Genomic DNA, 16,344 nt, shown 5'->3' on the forward strand with positions numbered 1-16,344 from the left:
AGAGAGGGATGAGGGGTGAGGGAGGGGAGGGAGAGAGGGATGAGGGGTGAGGGGTGAGGGAGGGGAGGGAGAGAGGGAGGGGAGGGAGAGAGAGATGAGGGGTGAGGGAGAGAGGGAGGGGAGGGGTGAGGGAGAGAGGGAGGGGAGGGATGAGGGGTGAAGGGTGAGGGAGCGGTGAGGGAGAGAGGGGTGAGGGAGAGAGGGAGGGGTGAGCTGGCTATTAGAAAGTCAATTAGTAGCATTTATCAATTTTACAGATTGTCATGACAGATTTAAATCCACATATAGAAGATCTGACAACAGCAGCAACAACAACAAAAGCCTAAAGAGACGGCTCCTTCAACCTACGGTGGAAGAGGTTATGTAAGCATGTGGGGGGGGGGGGGCCTGACTGAGCAGAGTTACCACTAACGTCCTCATAGAGATGGCGCAGTGCCAAGTGGGCTGGAGAGAGAGGGTAAAGGGTAACTACACTTATATAGCGCCTTTATCCAAAGCGCTTTACAACGGCCTCTCATTCACCCATTCACACACACATTCACACACCAATGGCGAGGTAGGCAAGCTGCCATGCAAGGCGCCAGCCCCCGCTCACTAGGAGCAATTTGGGGTTCAGTGTCTTGCCCAAGGACACTTCGGGGCTCAAACCGCCGATCTGCCGACCTTGCGATCATTAGACGGCAGCTCTACCTCCTGCGCCACAGCCAAATCAAATGGGGTTGGAAGCAGGGCAGAGCATACCCTTCATGACCTCCGACTTCGCGCCCTCGATGGACTCGGAGATCTTGCTCTTGTCAGCGAGCCGGGCCTTGGTGGCCTTGTGGGCCGCCTCCTCCTGCTCCACGCCCTGCTGCAGCACCTTCAGCTTGTAGGTCATGTCGATCTCCTTGTTGTTCTTCTCCTGCAGGGGGCGACGGAGAGAGAGAAGAGAGAGGGTGAACAAAAACAAAGGTGGGGGGGGGGAAAGAAGGACGGGCACAAAAGACGGTAAGAACGAGAGAGGGTACGAGCGGGGAAAAAAAGAGGAACGAAACGTGTCGACGCGAGGGAAAGGAGGAGCGAGAGGATAAGATGACGTTTAAAGGAGGGCGAGACAAGATGCAACAGTAAGGTAGAAGAGTACAAAAGGGGGTTAACACTAGAACAGACATGCCTTTTTATCTACTAAAAGAGCCGCCACTGTGGTCAAATGACCCCCTCTTTACAATGCTCAAGCTACTATTTACACACAACGACCACTAGTTGGCCGCTTGTAAATTAGCCTGCTTCCTACACAGAAAAACGGCAAAATAGCTTCATACTAGCTTATCCTGATGTGATTTTGAAAATGTAAGGATACTGGGTGGTAGAACGCACACAAGTCATGAAAGGAGGGTCCTAAAATTTGATTGAGTGCAAAGATAGAACATTTTTCTTTTCTCACAGGGGTCAAATGACCCCTCATGGCTGATTAAGTGTTGTTCAGCATCGTTTGAGTAAACAATGACTGAGTCAGTCCGTCTAGACCAGGGGTCCCCAAACTTTTTTCTGTGAGGGCCACATCATTTTTCCTTTCTGTGATGGGGGGCCTGGGTTGGTCTCTAACATAAAATAATATGGAACGGAGTGGAATGGAGGCAGTTGCGCAAAGCAATTGCGCGCAGGAGAGCACTGGTGGATGCAAACAAAGTCTAAACAGTTGAATTTGGATGGAATGTATACCTATAGTGATATGTCAATGAAATATAATGGGCCCTATTATGCACTTCTTAACTTGCCGTCTTAAGTCTTAATTAAGACGCACCGCCAGGTTAAGACCTACCGGCACCCTTATTATGCGCTTCATACGCGCTACTGCTATTATGCAGGTGTCGATAGGCGCCCACACATAAGACGTAATACTCCCGTGCATATATTACTCATTGTGGGAGTGTTCATATGTTAATGAAGTGCACTAGGCGCCCCTGCTATTATGCGATCTGACTTTGCTCCTAGCGCTAAGAAGTGGTTTGAAAAGTTCTTAAGTTTAGACTTCATGCACGTTTTGAAACACGAGCGCGCCTCCGCGGTTTGCGCATGCATGTGGGCACACAGGAACACGCACGTGGCTCCACGGCAAGACGTCAATTACGGTCACAGTATAAATGCTTTATTTCAGAAGGGAGAGGCCAGCGCTGTACAGTATGTTGCCTCCGCATACTGTGCACATACAGTACGAGCATGCCGTGCGTAATATAATGACATCAACATCTGTCATTCCTGCAGTCTTCCAGCGACCCCTCTGTAATACTTCTCAACTCACAAGCGGAGGTATTGCCGTGTTTATTCAGAAAATAATCATGCACGAGCTTGTTACTTTCTTCTGCAGAGAAGCGCGCTGACCTCCTTTTTAGGACTTCCATAATAGCATAGCGCTAATGACTCAACGCAGCCGGTTCTTAAAGGGAATGGCACCTGGCACGCTGATTGGGTTGATTGAGAAGACGCCCAAAACACACCCATGACTAATTTCTTTGCTTAGCGCCGGGTTTTAGGCGCCCACTACCGCACGCATAATAGCAAAGTGGCCTTGACCACGCCTCCACGTCTTAAGTTTAGATCTACCGCCTCGTCTGATTGCTTAAGACTTATGAAGTGCATAATAGGGCCCAATCAGTTTTACAGTCTGATACTTGAGGGAGGACCCTCATCATACACAGGGGGACCCATGAAGCAGGGCTGTCTGGGGGTCCTTAAACGAGCATCAAACCCTTAATTTCTTGCATTCTGGTGAATTTAGATGCAATTTGTACCCTTTCTGCATCAATTTATGGTGGAAATGTCATTATTTATGTAAAGGAAAACACAATATTCAGGCACCAGATGACCATTCAAAATGTAATGTAATATAATGCAATATAAGGCTCTCAGGCATTCTGTACTTTCAAATATGTATTCTCCTTGAGCAGTCAAGATCAACTATCAGCTATTTCGCTAGCAAACACGAAAGCTAACTTATTTGCGAAACAGCGCCCCCGCCACCACGTCGGTGCAATGCCGCAATTGCAGTTAGAAATTACACGTTGTTCAAAGGGCCGGTCCAAGTGTGGGGGTGGGCCGTGTTCGGCCCGCGGGCCGTAGTTTGGGGACCCCTGGTCTAGACCATCGTTTCTCAACGGGGGCGGTACCGCCCCCCAGGGGGCGTTCAGACAACATCGGGGGGCGCTGGAACAGATATTTTTAAAAGGGGGGCGTTGAGGTGTTCTTGGGGGTCGTTCGCGCATTAAGTATTTTTCTCATGAAAAACAGCTGTCAGCAGTGTTATTACGGGTACGTTCGTAAATGCACGAACGGTCATTTCGCTCGGACAAACCGTGTTTTCAGTCAGAGCACCCATCTCTGAGCGCTCCCAGAGCGCAGTGCTCTGAACTTGGCCGGGCTCTGTGACGCAGACACACGTAGCGCAGCGCCCAAAAAAATAAAAGTGAGTGTCATCAAGAAGATGAAGAAGAAGAAGCTAAAAACTCAGCTAGCAAAGGCAGAGCTTTTGATAGTTTCCAATGTGTCTGGGTAAGCTGCATTGTAGAAGGATCTTGACAGTTCATGTACAGTGCAGAAATTGCAATACTATGCTAGTCTACAATAGAAAGAAACCCGGTTCATCCCATCTGTAACGTATTGTTGACCATGGATGCACCATAGCTAATGCTAGCACAAGCCAACTTTCAATGCCCAACTTCTATGAGTGTTTTCATTGTAGGCTATGCTTGAGTGACATATGTTTCAGTTTGTGGGCTCATTGTAATTGTTGGCTATAAGCCAGAGAGAACATTTCTTATTTTAGTTTTGACAGTCCATGTCCCCGCCGGTGACGTAAGCCTGTCGTGCCAAATACTCCCTCCCCGCGTATACACACTACCCTCTGCGCTTACGCATTCACTTTGTTCGCTTCCTTTCAATACAGCTTATTTAATTTAGTTACAATTAGTGCTAATACCATACCACCATACCAGAACATCACAGCAGGAACAACCTCTCAAAAAAGCGATCGTAGTCCGGAAAGGGCTCTCTCGCTTACCAATAATCGAACCTAGAGAAATCAGCTACGAATGTCCCCTCCCCTCGCAGGTTCATCACAGTATATTACATAAATGTATTACTGTTAAGTGTTGTTGTGGTTGTTATCCCTAGTGCCATTCTGAGGTTAGCATTGCGAAGTGTTCGTCTTAACGTTCACAAACTAAAATATACGATCGCTTTTTGTGATATGTTGGTCCTCTAGTGATGTCCTGGAAACGAACACATAAGCACTCCGAACAGCTGCAGCATCTTTTGTTGCTATAGGAAACCACTACTCTACTTGCGATTGATCAGCTGTCAGCAGTGTTATTACGGGTACGTTCGTAAATGCACGAACGGTCAGTTCGCTCGGACAAAACCGTGTTTTCAGTCAGAGCGCCCATCTCTGAGCGCTCCCAGAGCGCAGAGCTCTGAACTTTGGAACTTTGTTAAGGTTTGATATGTTTTGATATGAGAAATTCGAACTAAGTGGTCAGTTTATGAAAATAATACCTTAGAATACTAATAAATATTAAAATAAATAGCCCCCTAGCGTTTGCCGCCATATTGTGACACCACCGCCCCAAAGTCCAATAAAAAAAGAATAAATATTAGCATCATAAAACAGCAATTTGGCGAAATGCAACACCAGCACACTTAAAAAACTAACAATGTTAGTGGTAATGTACAGTTTTGTAGCCTACTGTTTGTTCTGCACCAAACGTGTTCCTAGCAGTCTGTTTGTATTCTCTGATCTTGTCTAAGTTTGTTCAACACTCAGAAACAGCATTTTTATTCACATTCACATTCGCTTTTCTGCTCTCTGGTAAACTAATGATAATGATATTCCAACTGCCCAGTTAAATCAAATCTATTATTTGGCATTCATTGACATGCTTTTTAAATGATATAAGACAGAATATTAGTCAACGTTAATATTCAGGGAAGAAAATAAGCCTACTTTTTTTTGATGGGGGGCGGTAAGAGACCTGGATAATGGACAGGGGGGCGCTGGCCCAAAAAAGGTTGAGAACCACTGGTCAAGACGAAGGCATCTGCTAAATGACTAAAGGCTGAACGGAAAGGAAAATAAAAATCATCCATGTGGTTTACCTTCTCCAGGTCAGTCAGCTTCTCCTGGAGTTGCCGCTTCTCCGTCTCCGCCTTGGACAGAACCTGTCTCACCTGCCGCACCTCCTCCTCCAGGCCAGAGATACGCACTGCAGAGAGAGAGAGAGACCGGAGAGAGACAGGTGACATCATCACCTGGATTTTTTGATCAGATCGCAGAGCGTCTGGTTGCTCGTGGTTGACTAGCTACAGAGGCGGGTTCTGAGACGGTGGGACCTTTGGGGGTGACCAGGGACTCTCGTGGGGCCGTGATACAAATCTGAACCAAGAGGAGCTAAAGAGCTAAGTGCTAGTTTAACATTAGCTTGTTCAAAAAAGGCAACTGATAACTCTGATGTCATAATGGAGGCCCAAGCCATTTTCAACCAAGAAGAGGAACGGGAAGGTAGTCATCTCTACCCTGCTACCCAGGTGGGACTTCCACCCAGCCTTCATCAAAAACATAAACGCTGAAATATCCAGAGAGTGTGCAATGAAGCAAAATGTATACTTGGCGGCCCACCCCACCCTGGACGAGTACAGTTTATATGACCAAGTGCACATCTTCAAGGCAACAGTCCCCATTTTTGCAAAGACCCTGAAGGACGTCACACTAGACCGCAGACCGAACACATCCTACAGGAGCAACAGAGACCATCAGACCACCACCTCACACAGACCATCATCTAGACGACCTGCTGCATCCAGAGAACACCCTGCTGCATCCGGAGGACACCCTGCTGCATCCAGAGGACAGACTGCTGCATCCAGAGAACACCCTGGTGCATCTAGTGGACACCCTGCTACATCTAGAGGACACCCTGCTGCATCTAGAGGACACCCTGCTGCATCTAGAGGACACCCTGCTACATCCAGAGAACACCCTGCTGCATCTAGAGGACAGCCTGCTGCATCCAGAGAACACCCTGGTGCATCTAGAGGACACCCTGCTACATCTAGAGGACACCCTGCTGCATCTAGAGGACACCCTGCTGCATCTAGAGGACACCCTGCTACATCTAGAGGACACCCTGCTACATCTAGAGGACACCCTGCTACATCTAGAGGACACCCTGCTACATCTAGAGGACAGCCTGCTACACCCAGAGGTCTCCCGGCTGCACCAAATAGACACCCTGCTGCACCCCAGGCCAGGCCCACCCCGCCACTGCCATCCCCATACCACACATATGCGCAGGCTGTGAACAGAGGAAGCCCAAAACCTACACCTAGCAGAGCCCCACCCTACGACCTGAGCATACACCAGATGCTCAGTGAGCTCTACGCAGTCATGGTCCGGGACTAAAACCATTAGAACAAAAACAACATGGAATACAAATCTTTAACAATTTCATCCTGGAACATTCAAGGTCTGAGGTCGACTGCCTTTGGCATTAAGAGCAGAAACCCAGACTTCACGAAAGAAATTTCAAACACAGGAGTTTTTTTAATTTTATCCTACAGGAGACATGGTATAGAGGAGATGGTCCCACTGGCTGTCCCGCCAACTATAGAGAGCTGGTAGTACCATCCACCAAGCTACCTGGGATCAGACAGGGACGAGACTCGGGAGGTATCCTAATATGGCACAAATTAGAACTCTCTCACTCCATCACACCAATCAAAACAGGAGCTTTCTACATATGGCTAGAAATAAATAAGGAACTTACCTCAACCGAGAAAAATATCCTCCTGTGTGCTACATACATCCCCCCAATTGAATCCCCATATTTTAAAGATGACATGTTCTCCATCCTAGAGGAGGAAATTAACCATTTCCAGTCCTGTGGTCACATTGTAGTCTGTGGAGACCTCAACGCAAGGACAGGATGAGAACCTGACAACCTGACACTCTCAGCACACAGGGTGACAAACACCTACCAGGAGGTGGTAACATCCCCTCCCCAATATGCCCCCCCAGACACAGCTACGACAAGGCAACAAACAAACATGGGTCACAACTCCTACAGCTCTGTCGTTCACTGGGACTGTACATAGTCAACGGTAGGCTTCGAGGAGACTCCTATGGTAGGTACACCTACAGCTCATCTCTGGGTAACAGTACAGTAGATTACTTCATCACTGACCTTAGCCTGGTGACTCTCAGAGCGTTCACAATCAGCCCATTAACACCCTTGTCAGACCACAGCAAAACCACAGTCTACCTGAACAGTTCAACACCCAATCATGAAGTAGTAAAACCTACCAAACTACACACTATTAAAAAATACTACAAATGGAAGGAAGGTAGTGTTGAAACATATCAAAACGCTATTAGACGACAACAAGTTCAATCACTATTAGACCAGTTCCTGAAAAAAACCTTTCAATACAACAGTGAAGGTGTAAACAAGGCAGTAGAAAACCTTAATAATATATTTGACCTTTCAGCCTCCTTATCTGACCTAAAGGCCTCAAATAGAAAACCCCCCAGAAATAACAACAATGACAAATGGTTCGACAACGAGTGTCAAAACCTCAGAAAGGAACTAAGGAACCTATCAAACCAGAAACATAGAGACCCAGACAACCAGAGCACACATCTTCACTATGGTGAAACATTAAAACTGTATAAAAATACATTAAAGAAAAAAAGGGTCAGGGTCGAGTGGACATATTTCGACAGGGTCGAGTGGACATATTTGTTTGAAGTTTTACAAAGATTTGGTTTTGGGCCCAAATATATCTCCTGGATTAAGTTGCTTTACTCCTCCCCTAGGGCATCGGTGGTCACAAATGGGACCCGCTCTCAGTACTTTCCCTTGTCAAGGGGAACACGGCAAGGTTGTCCGTTGAGCCCTTTGTTGTTTGTCTTGGCACTTGAACCCCTCTCAATAGCACTCAAATCTGCAGCCTTTATGCATGGGATACAGAGATGGGGCTCGGAACACAAGCTATCTTTATATGCGGATGACCTGTTATTATATATGTCCGACCCTGTGTCATGTATGCCTGACATCACGAAGCTACTCTCCAGTTTTGGCCTCTTCTCTGGATATAAGCTGAACTTCTCTAAAAGCGAATGCTTCCTGTTAAACGCCTTGGCGCTTCAGATCCCCCAGAGCAGCTTGCCCTTTCAAACATCCAAAGTTGGTTTTAAATACTTAGGAGTTAATATTACCCGGGACTTCACAGGCCTCTACAAACATAATTTCGAACCTCTCGTAAACAAACTTAAATCTGACCTTCAGAGATGGGATGCTCTCCACTTGTCCTTGGCAGGCAGAGTAAATTCGGTCAAAATGAATGCCCTACCCAGATTCTTATATTTATTCCAATGTCTACCCGTGTTTCTTCCAAAATCCTTCTTTAATTCTATAGACAGGCTTATATCATCTTTTATTTGGGGTGGTAAATCTCCGAGGGTCCGCAAAGAAATACTTCAAAGGCATAGACAGGTGGGGGGCCTAGCCCTTCCAAACCTTCTTTTCTACTATTGGGCCGCTAACATACAGAAAGTCGTCCACTGGACTCACTCTTCAAATGCGGGCTGGTGCCTGATGGAGGCAAAGTCTTGTTCCTCGTCCTCTCTTCACGCCCTGGTCACATCTAAGATGCCATTATCTCCCTCTAAATACACCAACAGTGCAGTTGTTGTCTCTACTCTCCGAATATGGTCCCAGTTTAGAGCACATTTCAAACTTCAAAGCTTTTCAATCCAGAGTCCAATATGTCACAACCACCTCTTTATTCCAGCAAAGCAAGATGTAACTTTTTCTCTTTGGCGACAGGTGGGCCTTGTAAAATTTGGAGACCTATACATAGATGGCATATTTGCAAACTTTCGTGACCTCTCAAATAAATTCCATCTACCTAACTCGAACCTCTTTCGCTATTTCCAGATCCGTCATTTCATCCAAAGTCAATGCCCGTCCTTCCCTAACATGCCTCCATTATCTGTACTTGACACAATCCTCGATACTCCCACCAGTCAAAAAGGTCATATATCGAGACTCTACGACATCATAATGTCCCTTAAAGGAGAGTCAATTCATAAGATTAGAACAAGCTGGGAGGAAGAACTTAGCAGGTCAACAAATAGCAGATGACACATGGAACAATGCATTAGACAGAGTGAATAGGAGCACCTCTTGTGCCCGACTTGGACTTATACAATTTAAAGTTCTTCATCGTGTCCATTTCAGTAAACACAGACTATCCAAAATATTCCCTGAGCTTAACGATATTTGTGATCGGTGTCACAATGCCCCAGCAGACCTTACCCATATGTTTTGGACCTGTCCTCAACTGACTGGATATTGGTCAAATTTCTTTAAAATTATGTCCGAGGCACTGGGTATTGATGTACGACCAAATGCCCTGACTGCCATCTTCGGGGTCTCAGAGAGCGACCGACTGACTAACATCCAAAAGAATAGCGTGTCTTTTGCTTCCCTATTGGCTCGGAGGAGAATACTGCTTGATTGGAAATCACCGAAACCGCCCACAGTTTCAGCATGGCTGAGAGACCTAATGCTATATCTTAAATTAGAAAAAATTAAATACACAATTAGAGGTTCCACAAGCAAATTTTATTCTACATGGGGCTCTGTGTTGGCATATTTTGATGGTCTTAAGACTCTCCCTGAAGTTCCAACCTAAGGGATGCAGGCTTCTGACATGTCACCTCTCTAGTGTTGGTCCATGTAATGTTGCGATGACCTGTCTATGTCTCTGTAGATCCTATATGTACTGTCTTGGTAGTTACCTGGTTGCAGCTGTGATACAACAACATTATCATTGTCTAATGTGAACTTTTATTTTAATCTATTTTCTTTTTCCTTTTTTAATGTTATTACTATGCCAATGTAACTTTAGGGCCCTGCAGGAAATGTTCGGGGTTGGGTGGGGGGGTGGGGGGGTGGGCAGAAATGTATGGAAAAAAAAAAAAGGGACCATCATGTTAGAAACCAGCTACACTCTATAGAGGAATCCATAAAAACAAACAAATTCTGGGAAAAATGGAACACTCTAAATAAACAAAAACATGAGGATCTACCCATCCAAAATGGAGATATATTGGTAAATCACTTCTCCAATCTCTTTGGTCCAATAGAGAAAAATAAACAGCAAAGACACATACAAGATAAACTACAAAGTTTAGAGTCAGCCATAAAAGACTACCAGAACCCGCTAGACTCTCCAATTACACTAAAGGAAGTACAGGACAAAATAAATTCACTCGAAACCAAGAAGGCCTGTGGTGTCGATGGCATCCTAAATGAAATGCTAAAATTCACAGACGTCAAATTCCAATTGGCTATATTAAAACTCTTCAACATTGTCCTTAGCTCTGGGATCTTCCCCAATATTTGGAACCAAGGATTGATTACGCCGCTCCACAAAAGTGGAGATAAATCTGATCCAAATAACTACCGTGGGATCCAGTGTTTCCCCTAGGTTTGCTGCCTTGGGAGGGTGGCATGGATCCTCCACCTCCACCCTGTGAAATGTTAATTTCCCCCCCCCCCCCCACAATTAGTGTAACAGATTAGTAACAGAACAAGTTATCTCTGTAAAATCATAATATCAATTATGTGACTAGAACAAATATGATAATTTATAGACTTTATTGTTGAGCCACAAAGCCATCACTTATTTTTTATTAATTGTTTTACTGTTTTGACACTATAACAATCTTGACTTCACTATCTGTCCACTTTCTCACCTTGTTCTTCCTGCTCCTGCTCCTGCTCTTGCTCTCTCACTCTCTCTCTCTCTCTCTGTGTCATCTCCATCCTCCTCTCTCCCTCTTTGCACTGACAATCACACACAAACATATGTGACAGGGTCTGGTTAAAAAGTCTGCAAGTCTGGCAACATCATTTTTCAGTTTTTTTACTACCTTTCATTATCTACCTGTCATCTGTCAGTGATGACATGCTGACATGTTTAAATAGCAAAAATGTTTTGCTAATTCAAGATTCATGTTTTTGTATTGCCATGTGTGTCAAACGTTTATTACATCCTATTACAAGTAATGAAGGGGGGTGCTGAGGGTGCTGCACCAGAACCATAGGTTCTCAAGGCTACTTGTGGTCTTGACTACCTGTCCACTTTCTCACCTGGTTCTTGCTGTCTCTTTGGTCTCCTGACTCCATCCTGCTCTCGCTCCTCCTCCTCTTCCTCTCTATCCTCCTCTCTCCGTCTTTTGCTGTCCACCGAAAGGCAAACATAACAACCAGAATATGTATAATCTAATAAGAGGTATAAATTGATCCATATCAATGTATAACATCATTCTAATTGTATATTGGGTTGCTGTGGGCAATGCAGTCAGATAATGTAATTTTGACTTGACTCTCACCTGAAAAACAATCTTATGTCCATCTATGGAAAAACATTTCCAATGAGTGAGGGTTTGTTCCAATGCTTTAATCCACTTTTTTATTGTATTTTATTACCATAAAGCCCAATTCTAGCAGAATAAGACATATGTGACGCAACGTCATCGAACTGCGATGTGGGCGCAAAGTGCAAAGGCTTCAAATTTGCGTTAAAAAATGTTTTGACCCAAAAAATCTGATTTCGTTTTTTTGTCACCAGACACAAGTTAAGGTTTTGAACTACCCACTCGTTATTTTTTCGAGCAGTTTTACGATAGTTAAATACGTGTACTTAATCAACAAAATAAGCTTATTTTTCGCCTGAATGCTCCCGAGAACTTGGGGGCGGGAACGTGAGCCCAGCTAACAACAACAATCGGTGTGAATGGCTGTGAGCTCAATCGACGTAGCCAAAAGCTGGGCGAGGGGAAGGGATAAAAAGCCAAATGTTGGTCTGTTTACTGTATTGTGCTGTGTTGTGTTTGACTGCGAGATGGAATCGCAAATGCTCGCCGATGAGATCAACAGAATTTCTGCTGCCGGTACAAGGATCGACAATGGAGAATTGATGACCTCGTTCATTGCTGACTACATGCACGGAGGCAATTCAGATCCTCTGTCCTCCTCGGATTCCGATAGCGAAGAAGAAGACTCGCTTCAACCACGATCTGAGATAGCTGATCTCGCCGAAGATTGGTCTGACGAGAATGTTGAAAATGAGTTTACCGAGCAAGACTCCGAATTGGACAAAATCAAACGATTTGAGTGCAAATGCAAGCTTACACGCACAGACAATGCTCGACCGAGAATCTCTTGCAGCAAAAGACTGTCTTCTGAACTGATCTACGAGACGCGGTTGAATACAGCATCTTTGGATGCAGAGAACAAAGACTTGCTGGTTATGGGTGCTCTCTTGACGTCTATGAATCGTTCCGTTATGACTCAAGGTCTCAAAAAACTGCCTAAAAAACGCAAGTTATCCAGGGTATCATACTCCATTCAGGGGACGAACGTCTGCCGTGACACCTTCTGCTTCGTATTGGGGTAAGCTCTTTAAAATGTATACGTTCTGTTACTGTTAGTAGTTAAAATGACCTAGTATGTATCGTGGCGTTAGCCATGCTAGCTAGCAGACATTAGCTATTTCTACTGTGCTGTTATTTATACGTTCTGTTACTGTTAGTAGTTAAAATGACCTAGTATGTATCGTGGCGTTAGCCATGCTAGCTAGCAGACATTAGCTATTTCTACTGTGCTGTTATTTATACGTTCTGTTACTGTTAGTAGTAATGACCTAGTATGTATCGTGGCGTTAGCCATGCTAGCTAGCAGACATTAGCTATTTCTACTGTGCTGTTATTTATACGTTCTGTTACTGTTAGTAGTAATGACCTAGTATGTATCGTGGCGTTAGCCATGCTAGCTAGCAGACATTATCTATAGCTATTAGTCTATTATTTATACGTTCTGTTGTTTTTTTGCTCAGGATCAGCAGCCGAACTCTCCATACCATTTCCCAATGGTACCAGGAGCACGGTGCTCTGCCACGCGAGAGAAAGACATGTCGAAAAAACACACAAAAGATGACATCGAGGGAGTCGTGAAATTCATCAAAAACTACGCTGAAGATCACGCCATTATTCTACCTGGCAGACACCCTGGACACAGGGACTACAGTGCTAAACTGCTGCCGTCCAATGTCACCAAAACCTCCGTCTGGCGTCTCTACAGTGATGCTCTGCAAATAACTGGTATGTAAAATGTGTGTGTGGGACTACAATCCAAGATTACAGAAATGTAACAATGTAAAATAGGTTACATTGTGTTAAATATGCTAAAACAACTTTTTAAAATGACTTGACTGATGGCTGTGTTAACAGCCAGGCCCTGTGTATACACTGTGATAGCCATGCTAATGTGCAATTAACAAATTCAGATTCATGAGCCTGAAGTTGCTATTGCCAATACAATGGGGGGGTTTGTTTAAAAAAAGGCACATTCATTGAGACTATAGAATAAATTATGTTAAGCACATGGGAATGGCATTCATGTGATAATAGCATGATTGTTACATCATCACATTTTGCCATTGCATTGAACATGAATCAACACTTAGCATTGACTGAGCAATCCAATCTCATACTCATAAAATCTTCTTTTGCAGAGCAACGTGTTGTTAGTACGCAAGGCTTCCGAAATCTGTGGAAGGAATTGCTCCCTGAAATAACCAGCACCAAACCCCGGACAGATCTGTGCTGGGAGTGCCAGAGGAACAACTACCAAGTGTTCCGAAGTGCCAATCTGCCGGATGTGGTGAAATCAGCCAAGCTGAAGAAGCAGGAGCAGCATCTAGACCGTGTTGCAAAGGAGCGTTCTTTCTACCAGAAAATGAATGCTGCATGTGCGAAGGTCTGTGAGGAATTGCAGCTCTCTCTTGGCCCCTCCACACCAGCAAGCAAGGAAATCACAATGCACTACAGTTTTGATTTTGCACAACAGGTGAGAATAACTTCATCCTATGACACTGTTGATTTGGTTGATTGAATTTCATTTACCCACACACACACACACCTCTGTGATGTTACTTTTCACTGCATCTAATCTTTTTCTTCTCTTCCTCTTTTGCCTCTCTTTCTTAGGTCCACTACCCCACTGACCCTCATCAACCAGGGCCCATGTACTTTCTGACTGCACGCAAGTGCGGCCTCTTTGGTGTCTCCTGCGAAGGGATGCCTAAGCAGGTGAACTACCTCATCGATGAAGGGATGGCATCGAGTAAGGGCAGCAACGCAGTCATCAATTACCTGGTGTATCAATGTGCATGCTGAATGACCTGGTGTATTTAGTTGAACCCATAGAATACGAAGACAATGACTTGACACCACGCAATAGCAGTAGACGACAGAAAAGGCAGAGTAATGAGGTAGATGGCTACATACACTTGAAAAACACTGACCCAAAAGAGTTGTCCGATAAGTATTACAAGCTACCTGAAGAGTCTAGAATCTTCACACATGCACAACTAGTGTTCAAGTCCATATTTTGGAATACCGAGTTACAGTATGCCAACCATTACTTGATAGCATTAACCCGTCATGACCTTTCCCAAGTGGCCAATGCAACTCTAATGGGATTTCAAGCTTTAAGCAGCGAAATTGCTACCATAAGACAATTCACCATTGACAACCGCATTGCCCTAGATTCGATTACAGCCGCACAAGGAGGAGTATGCGCAATTGTAGGATCAGACACCTGTTGCACATATTTACCCTCAATGTCAGAAGGTTTGGGTAACTTGTCCAATGCTATTAGGAACATCAAAAGGATTCAACAAGGGATTGATTGATTGATTGAAAACTTTATTAGAAGATTTGCAGAAGTAGGTACATGAATGTACATATTACATACAAGGTCAACTAACAGGATAAAAACCCAAGAAAGCCACTGGCTTATTTCAATTGGGGTCCTTGATTCTCAATTCATCGTTACATGTAAGACAGACAGAAAAACTAGTACTATCTACAAGATAATACAGACAAATAACTATTACTATCTACAAGATAAACATACATCCATCATGGGAAGAACAATACAACAAAACATAAGGTATGTACAGCGGGTAGGACAGGTGGGGACATACACCACAGGTGGGGGCGGGTGACAAAACACAAAGTATGTACAGTGGGTAGTTCAGGTCTTTTAATCTGATTTTTGTTTTAGAGGGTCCAGTTACGGATTGCAGCCTCCTGTAAATGTTTTTTGAGAGTGGTTTTGAAGGTGGGCAGTGTTTTACACTCCTTTAAGATTATAGGAAGGGCGTTCCACATCTTTACTGCATAGTTTGTAAACGAGTTTAAACCCTTGTTTGTGGTGCAACGCGGTTGAACGTGGTTCGTGGAGCTTCCTCTGGTGTTGTAAGTGTGGACGTTGTTCACTTTTTGGAAGTATGTTGACAGGTACTTGGGTGTCTTTGTGGTGTAGCGTATCTTGAAGACTAGGCCCAGTGCAAGCTGCTGCACTCTGTCAACTACTCGTAGCCAATCAAGGCTCAAAAAATGAGCAGCGGTTAGATGTGTCCTAGGGTTGAGGCCTAGCAGAAGCCTAACCAGTTTATTTTGGGCTGTCTGGAGTCTTGTTTTATGGGCCTTTGTGGTTCTATAGTACCATGATGTTACGGCATAGTCGAAGTGACATTGAATGAGAGCTCCTGATAGGGTCCTCAGTGTGTTTTTACTGACAAGTGAGGATATCCTGTACAAGAATCTCGTTTTATGGTTCACTTTTTTGATTACTTTTGCTGCCATTTTATCTCCGGAAAGATTTGCCTCTAAGATGGAGCCCAGGTATGTAATATCCTCTTTTCTTGTGATATTAATGTTACCCACTTTTATTTTAAAATGTTCAGCCTTTCTGAGTTTAGATGGGGATCCGTATAGGATGGTTTCAGTTTTACCTAGGTGTATTGATAGTTTATTGTCAGCTAGCCAGATGCAGATTCTACTCAGTTCAGTGCTTAGCGCTTTTTCCACCTGCAATATGTCCCTGTCAGAGACCAGCAGAGCCGAGTCATCCGCGAACAGGAACAAATTGCAATTACATGCTGATGACATGTCATTCACATATATTAGGAACAGTAAAGGTCCCAATATGCTTCCTTGTGGAACGCCGCAGGTCACTGGGAGGGGGGGGGACAGTGTTCCGTTCACACTAACCACCTGTTCCCTCCCCTCTAAGTAGGATTGCATCCAGCTCACCGATGTTCTATCGAACCCAATTGCTTTCAGTTTATCTAACAATATGTGGTGATCTACTGTGTCGAAGGCCTTCTGGAGGTCCAGCATGACCATGCCGCAGTACTTGCCCGAGTCCACCTCATGGTTGATGTGGTCGT

The 16,344-nt window shown here is 44.6% G+C and overlaps 1 protein-coding gene across 1 annotated transcript in view; it reads right to left on the reverse strand.

The window, feature by feature from the left end:
* LOC308163776 (rho-associated protein kinase 2-like) overlaps window positions 1-13,016 on the reverse strand; it is a gene marked incomplete at both ends in the record, with an annotated part of 124,949 nt that extends 111,933 nt beyond the window's left edge. The window contains 3 exons of the mRNA XM_080537964.1: window positions 742-901; window positions 5,131-5,237; window positions 12,980-13,016. Of these exons, the coding sequence (XP_080394090.1) occupies window positions 742-901; window positions 5,131-5,237; window positions 12,980-13,016 (304 nt within the window). The remainder of the gene's footprint in view (window positions 1-741; window positions 902-5,130; window positions 5,238-12,979) is intronic.
* Window positions 13,017-16,344: the final 3,328 nt, after the last annotated feature.

Source organism: Nansenia antarctica (genome assembly GCF_963989245.1).
Source record: "Nansenia antarctica genome assembly, chromosome: 8".
Classification (NCBI taxonomy): domain Eukaryota; kingdom Metazoa; phylum Chordata; class Actinopteri; order Argentiniformes; family Microstomatidae; genus Nansenia; species Nansenia antarctica.